Source organism: Lepisma saccharinum, chromosome 3 (assembly GCF_977018435.1).
Source record: "Lepisma saccharinum chromosome 3, izLepSacc3.1, whole genome shotgun sequence".
NCBI classification, from domain to species: Eukaryota; Metazoa; Arthropoda; class Insecta; order Zygentoma; family Lepismatidae; genus Lepisma; species Lepisma saccharinum.
The window spans coordinates 131,781,738-131,800,468 of NC_139231.1; the positions used below are offsets into that span (position 1 = coordinate 131,781,738).

Consider the following 18,731-nt stretch of genomic DNA (forward strand, 5'->3'; position numbering starts at 1 on the left):
AGAAAAAATGGTTCCGTATTGTTTGCAAAAATATTACAATTTCAGCAGTCCTGTTAACAGTGAAAAGCGAATAGTGAGAACTTCACTGAAATCGACATTTAAAGTCTCTTTCATTAGATACTTTTCAGGAAAGTGTTTCTTTGCAACAGCTTGTTTGACAAAGGTTACGTATTTGGAAAGAAAATGCAGCAAGAGCCAATTGCTGAAACAGCGTTGTCTTGTCAAGCCTAATTCTCTTTTCAGAAAATGTATCAATCAATATCTTGTAGATAGATCTTCCTGTTAATTCTGTTTTTCCGGTACACATTCTGTATATGGGCTACCTGTCAGTCCGTCAACGTAATTTTCGCCCAGTATTTTGTGCTGCGTCACCGTGAAACCATCGAAGCAAGTGGGCATTGAAGCAAACCTTAGAGGAACCAAACAGGAAAATTAACTATGTTGGTGCAGTTGCAACAAGATAGTACTTCTGTCCTCTTTCTTTCTCTCTTTCAGAAACAATGTCGCATATTTTATGGGGTTATGCACTGCATGGCTGTTTACAAACTTTAAACAATTTAGGAATGTTTAAATAGAAAATAAACTTACGCTTTAAAAGAGGCAACCTTGAAAGTTGACATCGACTCAAACGTAAAAATGTGTGTTGCTCTCGAGGTCCAAGGCAGATCAGATGAGTGTGTTTTTTGTATGGGTGTGTGTTAAACTGGTTTTTCCTTGTGATTGCAGCTACCCAACAATAAATGCTCACCTTACTTCTTCTTAACGTGTCACCGTGTCTAACAGTAATCACAATTCAGTGCGAGGCTAGCTACTGTACATTGCTAATGCTCAGGGTGCAAAATCCTTTTGCCTCACCCTTTTCGAAATGGTTGCAATATAAGGTAAGTTTGCATTTTAAATGGTGTTCCCCATCTTTCTCCGTTTGGCATTCATTTTGCACCCTGTCGATGCTGTATTGTAAAAGGCGACAGCTTTAATGCATAAAACGCCAGGAAATTGCTATGAGAAGATAATCGCAAATTCAAGATGTAGTTCCTGTTGTATATTATTTTAATACAGGCAGTGCCTGAGGAGACGTTAACTACGTGACCAAGAACCGGATATTATCATATTAATGATTTTTCGAGTTTAAATGAAAATTGTTCGCGTTAATACATTTTGCAAATGGGTGATTGAATTGCTGCATTGGTGATATTTGTTATGAAGACCTGATAAAACATTCAGCGTTTCAGGTATCCTGGATAGTTCTTTTGAATTATTGGTTTATTGTATTCCTATATTCTCGGATGATTTGAGTTCAGTAGTGGACATTTTTCAAGAATCTTTATAATCTTCATCAAACATTTCGCCTTTTATCAACTTATTCTCTTCGAGTATCACCAATTTCCGACGGAAAATGTTGGACACTTTTTACCTTAGTTTTTCTTCAAATATTCACAATGGAGCATAAAGTTTCTAATGTACACATCTTTCTTATCATAAAGTCACTGAAGAACCTCTGAGGTACGCGAAGTATATGCTAGTAATGAGTAATCGTACAAACAAATCGTTTTAATGAAACAATTTACCACAAAAATTGAATTTAAAGGGAGTAAAAATAAGGCTTTGTCGTATTTTCAACACACAACAGAGATTCTTAAATGGAAAGAAACACAAGAATTATCGCTAGTTCCCTCAAGAAAAACAAATATATTTCTGTACCTTAGCAAGTCCCGCTTGATCATAGTGACTGCAATAACTGAATTAACATTACTCAACTAGGCAGTTGCGTGATCTCATCACCGTACTGACAGCTAGCTACAAGTATTTCAGACCAGCACCAGTCGTCAGTCGCATGCCTTCTGCTTCCATTCTACACTTTCAGATGGTTCACAAATCAGATTGAAGTCAAGATTCCGTCGCAAAGGTTCTACTCAAGCGACTTTCAATATTCCTGCGGGCGTTGGATCCTTATATTCAGGCAGTCGTTTCACCAATTCAGACCACGGTAAAGAAAGTAGAGGAACTGAAGGATGGTCGTATCTGTTCGATTCCAGAAATAGGAACTGTGTGATGATCCTATTTCTAGTGGGTGCCCTAATTTTTTCTTTTAATAATGGTTGAACTTCTACATAGGGGAAAGAGGAATTACTCCCGACATTTTTGCTCCGGTGACTTGTCAGATTGCGTTGCCTAACTTCGTAAGACGCACTGTTTCTTTCTCAGCAAAGCGTGATGTTATTCTTAAGTTGTCTTGGGATAACGATGAAAGAAATAAAGTGAATGAGTGCTGTTGGTTTGGGAAGCTACCTTAGGTGAAATTTGGGAACAAGGCGTATAATCCGCAAGTTTCATGTCGGGAAGTGTGTTTTAAATGGCGCACTACATTAATCAGGCAACTTATGTTCGAGAAGTGGTGCAACTTAGCCGTGACCATCAGTATCTCTCCGCCAAATTATGATTGTTTACTTTGTGATTTTATTTTCTAAGAAATGCCGGAAACGACAGATGAAGTTATCATATATATTATCCTTTTAATAAAGCACGATGATTAAACATTAAGAAGATATTAAGAGTTATTGCAACAGTACTCTTGATGATAGTCATCGTTAAGATGCACCATCGAGTATTTATTGAGCGGGCACGTTTCTCAACTTTAGACACATTTCATATATTGTGTCTTATCTAAAATAAAATTTAAAAAAATCCTCCTCGATTTGCAGATTCTGTTGCTGTCAGGATTATCAAAATATTCTGTCACATAACCCCCTTTTCCATCTGAAACTTTCGACTCTCCACCATAGCACCCACGAATGGGTGCACCAAGAAATTGCAGTTATGGACTTGCCTCGTTAATTTTCAAGAGGTGACATCATTTTGTTAATTTTTTTTCAGTTTCGGTAGAGGCACACACATTTAAAGACGTTTTTACTTCAACCAGAGTTCGATGTTCCGAGTCCAATGAGAAGAAAACTTTGAAATTAATATCTCTCAAAAGAGATGCCGCGTGGAACCCTTTTTATTCTAATTAAAAGTTTCGAGGCAGCACTTGGGATTCATCTAAAGGAGGCATTACGTTAGTGGAAAATAGCACATGTCGAAAGCTAAGTTAGTTTTCACGAAGTGACGTTTTTTATGTACATAATTTAAATTTTAGTACATTTGTCGGTGTGAGCATAAGCAACACCACACTGCTCAAGATTTTACACCGTTTGGAAATATATTTCTTTGAAATATGTGAATTCGCCATGTATTGTCGGAGATTCTTTTCTCAATCAGTCATAGAAGTTAAGTAGTGTGATTTTTGCTTTATAATTATTACATGTGCAACAACAGTATACGTTTTTGCCATGTTGAATATTTTAACAGCAATATCCTGCAGGATGTTCCCAGTTCAGGGACAGCCACATGTCAGTATTTCATTTCAACATGATTTCGCATTTGTGTTACTTCCGTTGTTAATATTATATGTAATATTGTTATAATGCACTTTTATAATGATACATGCACAGACAAAAGACAATCTTGCACTTATTGCATGCATTTTTTCTAATACACAATGTGTGTGTAGGGGGTTTTGTACTAAAACTACTTTTATTTGGAGACCTTATTCACGAATTTCCAATATGATTTTACAGCTCTTTACCATCACAATGATAACAATTAACATTTGGGTTTTGTAACTAATGCCGTGGCTAGCTCTTCTTTTATCAATTCTTTATTTTTTTTCCTTTGGCTTTGTCTTTTTGAGAACATGTTGCAGCTTGCTTTTGTTAGTCGTCATTGCACTCGCTTGATGCTTCTGTGTGAGTTGTCTTCTCTAAAGTTTAATTATATTTTTATTATAATTTTATAGTTTGTTTTCTTACATAAATATGAGAATTATTAAAGCCAAGTATTCACAATCACTTTGAACGTAGTTAAGCATGGCTTAGTTGATTTCAGTTGTTATTCTTTTGTTCTCTTAGAGGCTATATAGTGGCATTTGAACTTCAAATTTTGATACAGCCTGACTGAAATGTTGACTTATACTTAAAGAACATAATACATTTGTTAATCCAAAGGCTTATTATTATTTTTAAATAACTGTTTCCAGTGATTCCTCAGGTTCATTTTTAGTTTGTTTATTCTTTTGGTGTATCATAATGATTTGACATTTGTCCTATTCCCTTAGCTGATGGGCTTGGTAGCCCGCACCGCACTGAAGAAAGCAACAAGGGCGAAATCACAGGATGCTGTAAGTCATTCACCTTTATTCCTATACGCCTGGTCCGCTTGTTTCCTTCGCTACTCTAACCTAAGCAATTGGATCTCTTCCTGCTGCTACTTGGGTATCTTTTGGGCATTGCTAGGCTGGGATTATAGCACTATAGACGGAGGTAATATGGTTTTATCAATATCTGTGTATATTTCTGTTCAGATAAAAGTGATGTACTTGATAGAATAAAACGTTGTGCTACTTTAGTGGAGCAGATTTAGACGTGCAGCTTAGTTGTATGAAACTATCTTGAAGCAGACAAGATTGCCATCCTAGAAGCTACAAACAAGCTGTAAAAAAACGAGTAAAAAATGTAAACTGTTCTATTTCTTACTTGTCTTCATTTTAAAAGACTGAACAAGTATTCTGTAATAAAGTGGTTAATTAAAGGATAATTTGGCAAATATACAAATACAAGAGTCAATAAACGTCAATGAATAAGGCTACGTCGGTTTTCATATATTTTTTAAAAATATTTTGCCAGAGAAGATTCTTGTTCACTTAGTATAATCTTGGTGCTTTGTGGGAGAGCTGCTAAAATTTATACTTGCTTGGGAAAAAAAAAACATGCTTTGTACAGGAATCACTCAATCTACTAATTCATATGATGTCCATTTAGCCAAACGTAATAGTGATAGGAAATCCAGGTTCGTGAACAAACAATGACATCCAGATAAAATTTGTAATAATAACCTTCACCAAGGATGAATGAAAACATTTTTATTTGGTGTTGATGTCAAAACCCTATCACTTGTAGGGGATTTACATATCGAGACTGTTATTGGAACTCCGTTGTTGAAATAGTAATTAAATGCAAAATCAAGGGTGACCCTTTCTAACGACACCCAAATGTCAGCCTTCCTTCTGCGTAGTACGCCATGCACTATATTTCGCAGTCTAGCGAGGTTCTGGCGCCTGAACTTCAGTCAATATAATCCTCTGGGGGGCTTGTGTTGTGTTGTCAATATACGTTTGTGATTGTGCCTTCATCCATCTTATGGTTCCCGGATTCGAGACCCGGTGGAGGCACATTACACGGCGGTTTGGATCACACTTGATACTGTAAATCCAGTCTCGATTAGCCTATCTGTGTATAAAGAGGACTCAAAACAACAATTCATCCATCTCATCACCATTCATCCTCATCTTCATGATTAGCCTAAAGTGGCAGAAAAGAGAAGTAAAATAAAGTAAATATGTCAAGTCACTGATAAGTACTTAAATGTTATCATAATACCATAGGCATTTCATTTCGTTCACAGCAGATAAGTTATTTGGGATATGAAAATATTAATTTTCATTAGTAATAATGGAGAATTTGATTGCCAATTATGTATTTCCCCCTACTCTAACACTTTACTTGAAGAGAGCACCTCTTTTTTGTCTTCATGAGAACTGTTTTATATCCTGACGGTGAGGTTGAATCCTGCAAATAGTTAGGCTAACCACTTGAAGTAGCAGAGAACAGTCGGACATATTATTAGCACTTATTTAGCATTTTATCACACAATTTTCATAGCACTTCAGCCGGACCCTGTGGTCGAGTGGTTAGCACATCGCGCTGCGATGCCAAGGGTCCCGGGTGCGAATCCCGCTCGGGCTAGTTTGTTTGTGAATGTCCATTCATCAATTTCATCACTCATCCCCATCTTCGCAAATTAGCCAAGAGGCACAAAACGCGAAGTAAAATAAACTAAATCAATCATAACACTTCAGGATGTTAATGTAATAATCTGCAGTAGTGTGCTTTGGAAGAGATCCACTGCTCGACACCACCCAATTAATAGCATCTATAATGAGAGCATTGTTACTTGTCCTGTAAAGTGAAATACAGTAGCAACGTTGCGTGTGTGTGTGTGAATGGTATTTTGCCAGGTAACTAAGTAGCTGTATACATGCTAGCGTATTAACTATATAGTAACAGCTTGTACATGATGTAGATTTTTACGCAAGAATGAAAAATGTGGGAAACCATATTGTACAAAACATTAGTCCATTGTCTTAGTACTACAGATTTGCTCATCCCCTGGATATGATAAAGTCATAAATACAACAACTAAGTTTTGATGTGTTACGATTAATACGTTTCGTATTGCATTTTGTTTTGATACAGTTGGGCTTTCCCTCCTCACTTGTTAAAAATTCTGGCTTCACGTCTTATCATTTTCGTCGATTCAATGTTTTCCAGAAGCCCTGGCTTCTAATAGACATATTTTCCATTGAATTATTCGGACAGGAAACTTTTTTTTATTATATTTGCTTGTAGTTCCTTAGTTTCTGTATTGAATGTATTATGATTTCGACAATAGGAATCTAGGCACCGAATAAGTTTCTTCTTTATCTAATATTATTAATCACCATACTTGGAAAATTAGCATCAGCAACTGTAAAAAGCTTTCACTTGACTATTTAATTATTGGTAATGTTGCTTATTATTTCTAACCTAGTTTCATATTTTTTTTTCAAAAAATATTCCTATGGCTTTAGTGGGTGCCTTATAGAAAAGACTCACTTACTTGTTACATAGGGAGGAATGGTATAGGCTATACTAATGCAGTCAGTAGTAGCCTCTGATTTTAATTAATTTGCATCTATTACATCAAACGCTTGGTTTTCCCACCTGAATTTTCAATTCAATATTACCTTTTAGTTTGCCACTTATTTGAAAGGTTTCCTTGCATGTAGTTTAAGTACTGAGCTGCGTAGCATGTTTATATTTGATTATGTGTGATTCTCTATTTATTTTATGAGTACGGGCTTCAAGAAAAATATATTATTTTCTTATGTTGAATATGTCATTGTTTTATTTTCAGACTCATTGGTGGCTGCTGTCTTGTATTGGCACTTTATAATTTACTCTTTATTTAGTATCATAAAGCAAATATTTTTAATTAGCATGCTTAGAATTTTTGTCATGTTTCCGTGCAAGTAGAGTATACAGCAATGAGTTCAATTTTATAATTCGGTCAGCATCGATTATTGTGCCCATCTGCAAAGACATACAGACACTTACTGGTTATTCAACTAAATTCCCTCAAGCGTTGCGTTACATGTTTTTTAACACAATGCTTCACCGACTCCACGACAGTTACCATGCGATTTTTCATCTTGTCCATAGTTGTGGGCAAAAGTGACAGCTACATAGAATCCTTAATGTATCCCCAGAAAACGATCCGGGGACTTAGGAGGCCAACTGTACAACAACAACTCTGGCTTTGCATCTTCACTGCTGTGGAGTCAGTGAGAACGGACATCCTACAACAAGTATGGAACGAATTCGACTATCACATTATTGATGTTCGTGTAACTAAAAGAGGCCACATACATCACTTTCAAGGAATGATATGAAGGGTGATGAGTTTTCCTTCTCACTGAGGTGGGCCTCCCTGATGGCGTAGTTGTAACGTCGTCGCCTTGTAATCAAGGGTCCCAGTTTCGATATCGAGTGGAGGCTCATAGGAGTTCGGATCCCACTTTAAACTGTAGGTCCAGTCACGATTAGCCTATCGTCACATAAAGCGGACTATAAAATTCAAAGAAAGAAACATGGAAACTTTTGGAAACTAAAACCTGGAATTCGTTGACCTCTGGCCAAGTGATTAGTGTAGCGTGCTAAGATGCCAAGGGTCCCGGGTTCTTCGGATTCCGGCCTGGGTATAGGTATTCTTTGCGAGTGTCCCTTCATCAATTTCATCCTATTATCACTCACCCTCATCGTCGCGATTAGCCTAAAGTTGCAGAAAAGCGACGCTAAGTAGCAAATCTAATAAAACCGGGAATTTTACTCGCAGAAAATTTCGTCTGAACTAAATATGAATTTAGCATTAATGTTAACGAGTAAGTAAAATAAAATAAGTGCAATTACTTGTAAGAAGCGAGGACCTCCCCGATGGCGTAGTGGTGACGTCGTCACCTTGTAATCAAGGGGTCCCAGGTTAGATACACGACGGAAGCACATACATAATGATTCGGATCCCACTTTAACCTGTAGGTCCAGACACAGCCTATTTGTGCATAAAGTAGACAAGCTTTTAAGAAGCGATACCATTACGCCCACAGTAAGCTTAATCTTGAGCTATATTTGCGTTCAGTGACGTCGTGGTGGTCTCGTAAATCTTCAAGACTTTAATTACGCATATTTTTATAGGTGGTACGCTCCATAGTCTATAAACGTTGTAAAGTTCGAAATTTTGAAGAAAGAGCCGAACAAGCAAGAGAGAAACAAATCCAGCGTGTTGAGGAGGAAATGTAGGCAACTCGATGCCTTCATACTGTGGCACCCGATTTGCATTTCGAAAGGCTCCCGCATATAAAACTCCATTTTATTACAAGTATAAAGGCACTCGACACCTTCTTTAGCCGTGCATCAGATAATCTTGGCTTTTCGAGAGCTGGCTGTTGCTTCAATGAGCGTGGCCCGGGGATGTCTTCACGCGGGTTTATTGCTTTGTGATATACTTCATCACACATGGTTATGCCGAAGTGACATTCCGATGGAACCATTCGGGCAGTGTTGCCAACCTCAAGGTTTCTGTTACTGAACTGGAAACTCGTTAACGGTTTACTACATGGTGTACTTGTAGAATCGAGCCGGGCAAATGTCCTGTTTTGTCTAGGGAAGCTGAAAGATCGAAGATAGCGATGTTACTCAATAAAAGTAACACTTTGCAAGTTACTTTTCCTTACTAAAAGTAGCGTGTTATTCGAAAGTAACTCGTTACTTTACTTTGAAAATAACTTATTACATTGGTATGCAATATAAGTATACCCGCGCGCACACACACATAAGATATCAGGTCTTGTCCTGGCAAGTGTATCAAAAATCTGTAATCAACGGGCCCGACATGGTGATTCAGATCCAACTTTAAACTGTAGGTCCAACCCCGATTAGCATTTCTGTGCATAAAATGGACTTAAAACAACAATTCATACAAATTCTTTCCCGCGCGCGCGAGGTTGATATAATGGCGCCAGCAACGAACTCAGAAACCGGTTAGATGAACAGTTTGTAACAAGTTTTGAGTAAAAACTGTATCAGTTGGTGCCACTCTCCATACAGATCATGAAGATGTCGCATCTCACCTTTTATAAGTATCGTCAGTGATGAACACTCCTCCGGCTATGTGATACCAGCAACACTTACTGTACTGTAACGACACACAATAAACTTAGAGTTAAGCTTAGTATATATGTAACCGGTGTAGGAAGCCCACAGAATGGACAGAAAAATGGTAGCAACACGTGTCTAGCTGCAAGCAACGGAGATCTTGTTTCAACAGCCTTGGGTCCGAACTGAAAACTTCCCGTTCCCTTCTTTCTCTTATGCACTTGCTGATTGAACTCTCGTGTCATCTCTTTCACAGCTTTTCTGTGAATTCGTGCGTTAACGATGACAAATATACCCAGTATCAGTCAAGCAGACCACCTCTCGAGCGTTGCTTTTCATGCACACCTCGTTTGCTGGCGCTGTTGAGTTTACGTCGGTTTCCGGCATTGTTTGCGGTTACTTGGTGTCACTGTTACCAGCTCCCCTCCTTTTACACCAGAACCGGCCCCTTTTGCAGTTTTCAATCCGTAAAAATCTCAAACGTAGATTGAACTTTCTGTGGAAAAGTGTTTTCAGTGAAAAGGGCGACTGTCTTACTCTCGGTAAAGTGCCTTGAATAATGTAGTGTGGAAAACGGATGGTTCTGTCCTCTCTGGCAGGTTCCACTCGGAAATGATACCGCTAGAGGCTCTGGTGTCGGTACAGGTGCAAGGCATTCGCCTGCTTATAATGGAAGTAAATGGAGTTTTTGCTGCAACGTCTGATTCTTTTCCTTGTAACATTTCTTTGTATCAGAAAATGTTATGATATTTGGTACAGTAGTCGCGAAAATATTAAAGACCATTCTGAACCGTCTATCATGACCTGTCCTTGAGTTTTTTATTAACAATACAAAAGAAAACATAGGTATGGATTGTTACTCGTAACTCATAATATGACAGTCACGAGTAAAAATGCACAGGCCTTAACACCAATGTTCTACTTACCAATCGACACGAATGTAAAGCAATTTGTTGATAACGAGATGACAAGGTACATCCTAATCGGCTACTTGAACTCGATGGAATGTGAAATTAAATTCGTTCGAATATCTGCATTTCGGGAAAATGACTTCACAATATGTACGCCACGAAACATTTTTTCTCCTTAATGACACTATTTCGATTTTATTAGCATACAAAAATAAATTTGTGTACACAATCAACGTTTGACGTCCCTCACATTGCGATGTTGCTGCTCGTGTTGCGTTGCACATAAAACGTATTTATGTTACTTTTCTGTGTAAATTAATGCCATTTCGTGACTGCAAATCACTCCACAAATATAACTGTTTCCATCAAATCACTTACCGCCTTTCAAGACAAACAAATCTACACAATATATTTAAAAAAACTAACTAAGCCGCATTACTTTCATAACAAAAATTAACACCTGTACCGCACTGCCATCTATGTAGTCATCGTCTCGGGAACCAGTTTCTTGGGTCGTTTTCCACATTACGTTATTCAAGGCTCTGTACTCTCGGGTTTTGAGATACCACCCAGCGTCGTATAAAGTGGGTACCTGGAGGAAACCGGGGGGTAAAAGCGGCCAGGGACGTGGTGCTGATCACATCACCCCCATCTTCGGCCGTGATCAAGAAAATGTGGGGCCCTAACTCCACACCCCCTACACGCCTTGGTGGCGTGGTGCAAAGCACAAGGGAGCACTTTACTTTTTAAATCCATCCTTGTCAAAACACTGAGCGATCGTTCCTTTCGTGGAGGAATTAAACCTTCCCCCTCCCCAAGAGAAAATAGTTAGGGATGATGTCAAGATGAGACGAGTCGTGGCAGTGTCTCGTTTCGAGTCTCGAAAAATATAGCATAGAACAACATACGTAGCGTGTCACTGTGTTGCTACAGTAAACTCAGAGAAAATACACATCATGAAAATGGCATTGTTGGATCCTCACCAACGAACAGAGATCGAGCAGATTAGTAAGTGCTTCACGGCTTTCAGCAGTCTAAATGGTCGGGGCCTACCCGATATCAAGCGGCAAATGCTGTCGCTTTGAAATCAAGGAGTCTCAAGGTCGATTACTCGTTAATTTCCTCGTTTTTTCGGATCCCATATTCAACTGAAGGTTCAGTAGCGATTAATTCACCAAGGCATAAAGTGGATTGCAATCTTAATGCTCTCACAAAGCGTTGTATGTAGGCCTAAACATACATTCATCAATATTTCTGACGATGTATTAACCAACCCAAAAGCCACCTACACATTTTATATTTTCGAGATTATTGTTGCCTTAGAAAAGTATTAGAATGCGACGCTTTTCCTTCAACACCAAAAAAGAGCGAGCTTCATACTTGACATTGTCAATAGAACTTTTCCCTTTTACTCGTTGTGTAGTTTAATTTAGTGCTCAATGTAAACTGGAATTGAATATTGTAATTGAAAGAAATGTATTGTCTCCATGCAAAAAACTAAATAAGTCGGAAGGGTACAGTTAGAAGCATTTTTTTAGGGTTGCGGTGAAGAAAATGGAATAGTAAAATGTTATTAGAAGTATTGTTAAGGTTATTGCCCGAAAAAAAAATGCTAGTATAGGTCATTGAATTTTGTTCTTTTTGTATTGACATTTCTACTTATACTAGAAACTTGTGGAACATCACACTTTATTCATATTCTTTGACTATGCTTCGAACTAACGAGTAAACTTGGTGTTTTAAAGCACTATAAGTTGTTAAATTTCCATTGTGAAAATAATAACGAATGTTGATCCTTCGATACAACGCTGATTTTGTCAATGTAGCCAGAACACCTTGAAAATTTTCACGGATATTTTGGCGGTACAACTTGCCTTTACATGTCTCCTTAAAAACATGCTCACACCCCTTCAGATTGAATATTATGGGTAATTGCCTAGAATACAGCAGCCTTCTTTCTCAAGCACTGTTCTTGTAATATATCAGATTATTCTTCGTGTTAAGGAGATGTGGGAAGGGGGGGTGAAACTTTCCGCTTGATCTTGTTCCCGCTTCGACATTGTTTAAGCTGAGGCTAAGTGGAAAAGAGGATTAGCGTCAAGCACACTTCGGCGTTGCCCCATGTTGCTGAGTGGATCTGAAGATGAAAATAAATTTTCAGATCCTTTTGTGCGGCGTTTTTTATTCCTCTTTGATCCACGTGCAGGCATCGAAGGTTGTGGGTCAGAGATTTCTCATCGGGCTCTGGCTGTGAAGAACGCCTGTTTACATTGTTTCTCGGCTGAACAAACCCGAACCATTTTTCGTCGTGCATCGGATTTGTCGGAAGTGCACATGTTTCGGCCGCGGTAGGCAGAGAAAGCTTCCCACGCGTGTATCTCCGTATGAGTGTGTGTACAGATGGAGCAGAAAGGATACACAAAACAAATCACTACCGGTTTTTACTTCCATAATCAGGTCACCTTAATACAACAGGCGTGCTCGGGGCAGGAGTAACAACTATCACATAGACCTGTTCTTTCAAAGTAAACTTGGAATCCTGATCGATGTGACATTGGGACGTGTGAAGTTCTAGTTTTATTTTCCCGTAAATTTCGATGTTATTTTTGACTGCAATTCGGTGTTATTTTTCGCGGTTTAGGGCAAAGTTCGATGTTATTAATTTAAAATCGGTTATTTTTACATGCATTTTACTGTTCCTTCTGTGATTAAGATTTTCACATTGTTTTACTTTTAGAAAATTGAGAGAAATTTTAGTTTTAATGACAAAAAAAATATGGCTTATTTTTTGTGAGAAATGACCAAATTTCTTCCATTTGGAAAACTATTTTATCTCATCAGCCACTAAATATGAAATATTTATTGAATGATAACACCCAAATCTTTGAAAATAGTCATACATATCGCTTTCTTCAACAATGCCAAGAAAATCCCTCTGCGACCTCAAAATATCGTTTTGTGTCCCGAAACACAACACAACAGGTGCTTCTCCCTGAAAATTTTCTCGTTCCTAATAAATTTGCCTTGTGATAAGATTCCTCCCCCCCCACCCCCTCACCCCCCCCCCCAGCGAATTCTATTTCAGGAAGAGTTTAAACACTGTCAGTCATGTTTTCCCCAAACTGCAATAAATGAAGCGTGACAATTTCTATTGAATCGACACACCGCAAGACTAGAAACGACAGATCAAATAGCACTTCAGGTAGTTCTTTTTTAAGAAAAGAAGTTATCCCTGGTTTATATTGCATATTTCGCGATGTTTTTCGCGTTAAAGTGCAACATTCGGTGTTATTCTGAAAAGATGGCATAATTCGCGTTATTTCGCGATTCCGATACACCGAAAACTTGCCTCCTTAACTTACCCAAATACATTCTAGACACTTTATTGTGCTTTTCTGGACTTTTCTGTGTTTTCGTTAAAATGAAAACTTCTCGTCCCTAGCCATTGGTTGCAAAGTATATACACAGTGACGTGCCCAGTTTATTTTTTTATTTTTTTAATAAGGGCGATGTTCCTTTTTTAAGTAGGCATGTCTATATTTTGCCACCTTGTCTCCATTTGCCTTTTTACAAGAGCAAAACGGATAGTTTTGACCCATCAATCCTCCAATACCACTGAATAGGTCTTCCAGAACTCAAAAAGTGGTCCTTGCATCGGCGTAACTAATAGCGAAGGACCAAAGATCCCGGGTACGAATCCAGGCCTGGACATAGGTGTTCTTTGTGAGTGTAGCTTTATCGTGTCATCACTCATTTTCTTCGTCGCGATTAGCCAATAATGGCAGAAAAACGGAAAGTTTTTTTCCCCCGCGTTTCAGAATGAATGGCTGCATGTGTCAGGAATGCGCTATAAGAATTTTTCAAAATTTGCTCCCTTGCATGGAAATACACCTCGCCAAATGTAACAATCGGGTCTCGCTTATCACACAACACTTTAGCAACCTTGTGTTCTGACGTCACGGGAGAACGCTTTTTAATTTTAGGATAAATGCCTACGTTGTTAGGTTAGGCTAGCTCGGTTTAGTTCTCTTAATAATAATTTTTCATTGAATTTTTGCTAATGGAACTTAACCTAACCTCGTAGGCATTCCTCGTCTGACGTCAGAACACAAGGTTGCAGAAGTGAAGTGAAACAAGGCAGACCCATAACAATAATTTAGAAGACGCATGATATCTCCAAACATTCGAAAATGGGGAAAATCAATTGGGGGTATTTCCGCTACTTGACTTTGAATATTGAACACTTCGAACACGTAGCCAGAAACTGTTGGAAATGACGTTTCGATCCGATCATTCGACATCCGAACATTTCATCTTCAACCTGAGACCTCTTGTGCAAACGGCGGGATAAGGTATTGTCCGAATCAGTCTAAATCACCTTTCCATCCGCGGAAACTCCGTTGTTATGGTCCGAATCCACGGCATAGGTGGAGTTGGAAGACGCGACAAGTGCTACAAGTGCTCGCTGTAGCGCTACACTCGGCAGCCATATTGCATCTTTTACTTTTGTACAGACAGTGTTTATGTTATAGACGATTTAAATCTCAGTTCCTCTTGGACATTGTATCCACAACACTGTATTTACAAACTGGAAAAAATAAATCACATGACACATTCAATGTAAGTAGTAAACAGCTGGAAAACATTGTGGAGTTTGGTTGGCTTCTACCTTCTGCTTCCGTATTGTGCTCCTGCGCCCCAGAGCGCGATGGGTGATGTTCGACTGACACCTAGCGGAAAAAATTGCAACTGTACTGCTCGGGAGCGTTTCGATTCTGACACGGCCTAAAATAACAGTAGGCAAATTTTTCATCGCGAACTTCGTTCTTTTTTGTTCTGCATCCTTTTTTAATTCGCTTTTGGCTAATTGCGAAGATGGGGATGAGTGATGATATGAAATTGATGAATGGACACTCGCAAACACCCATGCCCAGGCCAGAATTCGAACCCAGGACCCTTGGCGTCGTAGCACCTTATATTGTTTTGAGATGTGTAATTACGCTGATGCTGAAGTAAATGATGCCTCCTGCTCATTGGCATTTTTATTTCGTTACCCTCACAGGGCGAATGAATATCGTGATGGACAATGTGCCTACTATTGCATATGCCGTTGTAGCTTGATTCGTTTGATGCATTTTAAAATACCGTGGCTCGTAAATAAGTTGTTTTTCTTTAATCCTCATAAATTGGACAAAAATATATTCAAAATACTTGCAAGAGTTTCAGAAATAGAATCCACCGTCGCTCCCCAAAAATGGTCGAAATCCGAGATGTGGAGGATCAACACCTGCCTAATTGGACACGGAGTCACCCAGTCTTAATAACTTGAAAATCCATTTCTTAGCGTTAGTCGCTTTCTCTCATGACTGCAAAGCCTGTACAGTGATTTGAGCTGACTTATAAAATATGCTCTATTGTCATTGTTGATGCTAGTCTTCAAGTAGATTTTTAAAAATTATATGGAGTTAACCTCCTGTTTAGACCCAACAGACCTTCATTCGGAAGTCAATATTTACTGTAATATCTCCAGAGGACAGGTGCTCGCAGGGAAATTTCTACATGTTTCTCGAAAACCTGGAAATCCATTGTGTCAACTTATTCTGAACAGAGATCAAATTCTGTGTTAATATAAGATTTAAATTGCAAATTTTGTTACCCAAAAAACTAAATTATTTTAGACAAAGAGGAAAACATCAGCATGTGAATACTTCAACATTTAATACCTCAAAGTTTATGTATTTTATAGATTTTTTAATGAACAGGTGCTGTATTTACGTTCCCTCATTGTTAGTGAATTGTATCAAATTTTCATTGTGAGAAAATTGTTGTTTTCCTATAAAACTGTTGTAATTTTAGAAGGATCCAATCTGAAATTAATCATACTTATTTGCATGTTCTTTTTAGTTTGTACCAAGATTTCTCTGCAAGTTGCTGCTCTTGACCAACAGACCAATAGAAGTTTTATTTGTGGTTTTACTTTTGCTGTGTTATAATGCAATTACTTTCTAAACATAATATGTTTCTTTAGATGGAAAAGATTTTCAGCCATGCCTGGAAAGATAAACGAGGCATGAACCAGAAAACGGAAGAAGAGAAAGCAAAGGAAAATGCATCCAAAGAAGATGATGATGAGGATATTCCAAAAGTACCTGAAGAGTATGTTGACGATGAGCAGGGTCTGCAGAGACGTCATGTGGTGGACACAACACTGCTAATTCACTTCTTTGGGAAGAAAGGAAAAGACGAACTCCAATATGAAGGTTTCAGAGGGTAAAAACAAATAGCGATTGTTATAGTTGTAAAAATAAGATTTCATCGATATCCTGTGCTGTCCTTTAAATGAGGATGATCTATTATTATAAACACTTTCTGTATATTTATCATTGGGATCAGGTAATACTTAATGATGATCACTTTTGCTTCTTTAAGTTAGAAAATCTGTTGAAATCCATCAAATTAGTGATAGGAATTAATAGCCAACTTACATAGTTTTGAAAATTAATTTGCAAAACTGTATTCGAGTCTGTTCTTTTTTAATATTATCAAGAATTAAGCAGTGTTCAAAGAATGTTAATAACATCCTTGTCAATTTTGGACAATGAATATACAGCGGAACCCCAATTTTATGCCCCCCACCCGCAAATACATTCAATCTTCATGGTCTGAATGTAGCAAAATGTTATAAAATTTTCCATTATTTCACATTTGTGTATTTTAAGTTTTTCACCTTGTTCCCCTGAAAAAACATAAAATCGAGGTTCCAATGTAAACCTGTATTATAAATCGTGGTCAGATTATACATCTTACATTCAGTGTGCGAGGAAATTCCCATCTGGGGGGATGCCTGGTCGAGTTTGGGAATAAATGGGGCATGATTGTAAGGATCAACATGGAAACATTCACTAGCAAATTATTTTATCTGGGGGGCATATTTTATGGAAATTTTCTGAACTTAGCTTGAGTTTGGTTGATTTTACTTCGCTTTTCTGCCACTTTTGGCTAATTGCGAAGTGAGGATGAGATGAAATTGATGAAGGAACATACACGAAGAACACCCATGCCGGGATTTGAACTCAGGACCCCTGGTGTTGTAGTGAGCTGTGCTTATCACTCCGCAGCTGGAGTTTGAGTTGAGTTTATGTTTTAAGACGTTAAGCTAATCAGGAGTGGATCTACAGCATAAAGTGGGATCCGAACCCCTATGTACCTCCCCTGGGACCCTGGATTACAAAGCGACAGCATTACCATTGGGGAAGCCCCCTGAAAACATAACATCCCTCTGGAGTTTCCTCCACTTCGAGCACTGCTTAAGTTACTATTTTCATTTATTCAAATGACAAGAAACTATTGTCTGTGCATGTACCTTTGGATTTTTCCAAACTTTCAAACCCTTCCAAGTTCGACATGCAAGACTTAGAAGAGGACTTGGCTGGCCACTGCTTCCTGGCATACAGGTATTTTTATAAGTTTTATTCTTTCCTTACCTATTTTAATCTTCATGTTATTTTCACTCCTATTTCTCCTCTGGTGAAGAACATGTGGGTTTGAAAATGTGGAACAAATTAGATGGTATATGTGTAGACAACAGTCTTAAATGTTCCTAAAGACAGGTGGCATAAAATGTTTCCTTTTTAGAAAATATTATTTTGTCAACGAAAACTTCCACTCATCAACATTTACGAGGGACGTTCCAACAGTACGTTTCGTCATTTTTTCACGGAAACTTTATTACAAACGGAAGAATACAATGTCATAACAAAATACAATATTTTGGATATTTTTCCACATAGTCGCCACTAACATTGATACATTTGTCGTACCATGAAATCAATTTCAAAAAACCCTCCTGGTAAAATTCTGTGCCCAGCGATTTAAGGAAGTTCTTCACAGCCTGTTGCACCTCTTTGTTTCTTCCGAAGGGATGTCCCGATAGTGCTAACTTCAACGCAGGAAAAAGGTGGAAGTCTGATGGGGTAAGATCGGGGCTGTAGGCTGGGTGATTCAATCTCTCCCATCCCAGACGACGAATGTGTTCTGCAGTGACCCTTGCTGTGTGGGGTCTTGCATTGTCGTTCAAGAACAAAACTCCTCTACTCAAGAGCCCTGGTCTCTTTTGTGAAATAGCGGACTTCAGTTTGCTTAGTGTGTGGCAATAGTGTCCTGCATTGACGGTCCCTGTACTGAGGTAATCAAACAAAATGACACCCTTCGCGCCCCAGAACAATGTCACTCGAATGAGCTCGGGCATGTCGGTCTGCTGCTTATCTCTATTCTTCGGCACTCTGCGCATGTGCCATCGCTCCTCTGCTCTCACTTCTCCCGTCATGAATTCAGGAAAGATTGTCTTTTGTTGTGGTAATGTGATTTCTCACTTTGTAATACAGCTTCCCTGTAAAAAAAAGATGAAACTTACTTTTGGAATGTCCCTCGTATCTAGAATTGATGCAAATGAATTCCATTCATGGTAGGTAATGTA

The 18,731-nt window shown here is 38.4% G+C and overlaps 1 protein-coding gene across 1 annotated transcript in view; it reads left to right on the plus strand.

Moving 5' to 3' along the window:
• Positions 1-18,731, plus strand: part of MICU3 (Mitochondrial calcium uptake 3) — a 66,999-nt gene that overhangs the window by 2,304 nt on the left and 45,964 nt on the right. The window contains exons 3-5 of the mRNA XM_083119750.1: positions 1,865-2,067; positions 4,154-4,216; positions 16,284-16,525. Coding sequence (XP_082975876.1) covers positions 1,865-2,067; positions 4,154-4,216; positions 16,284-16,525 — 508 coding nt within the window. The remainder of the gene's footprint in view (positions 1-1,864; positions 2,068-4,153; positions 4,217-16,283; positions 16,526-18,731) is intronic.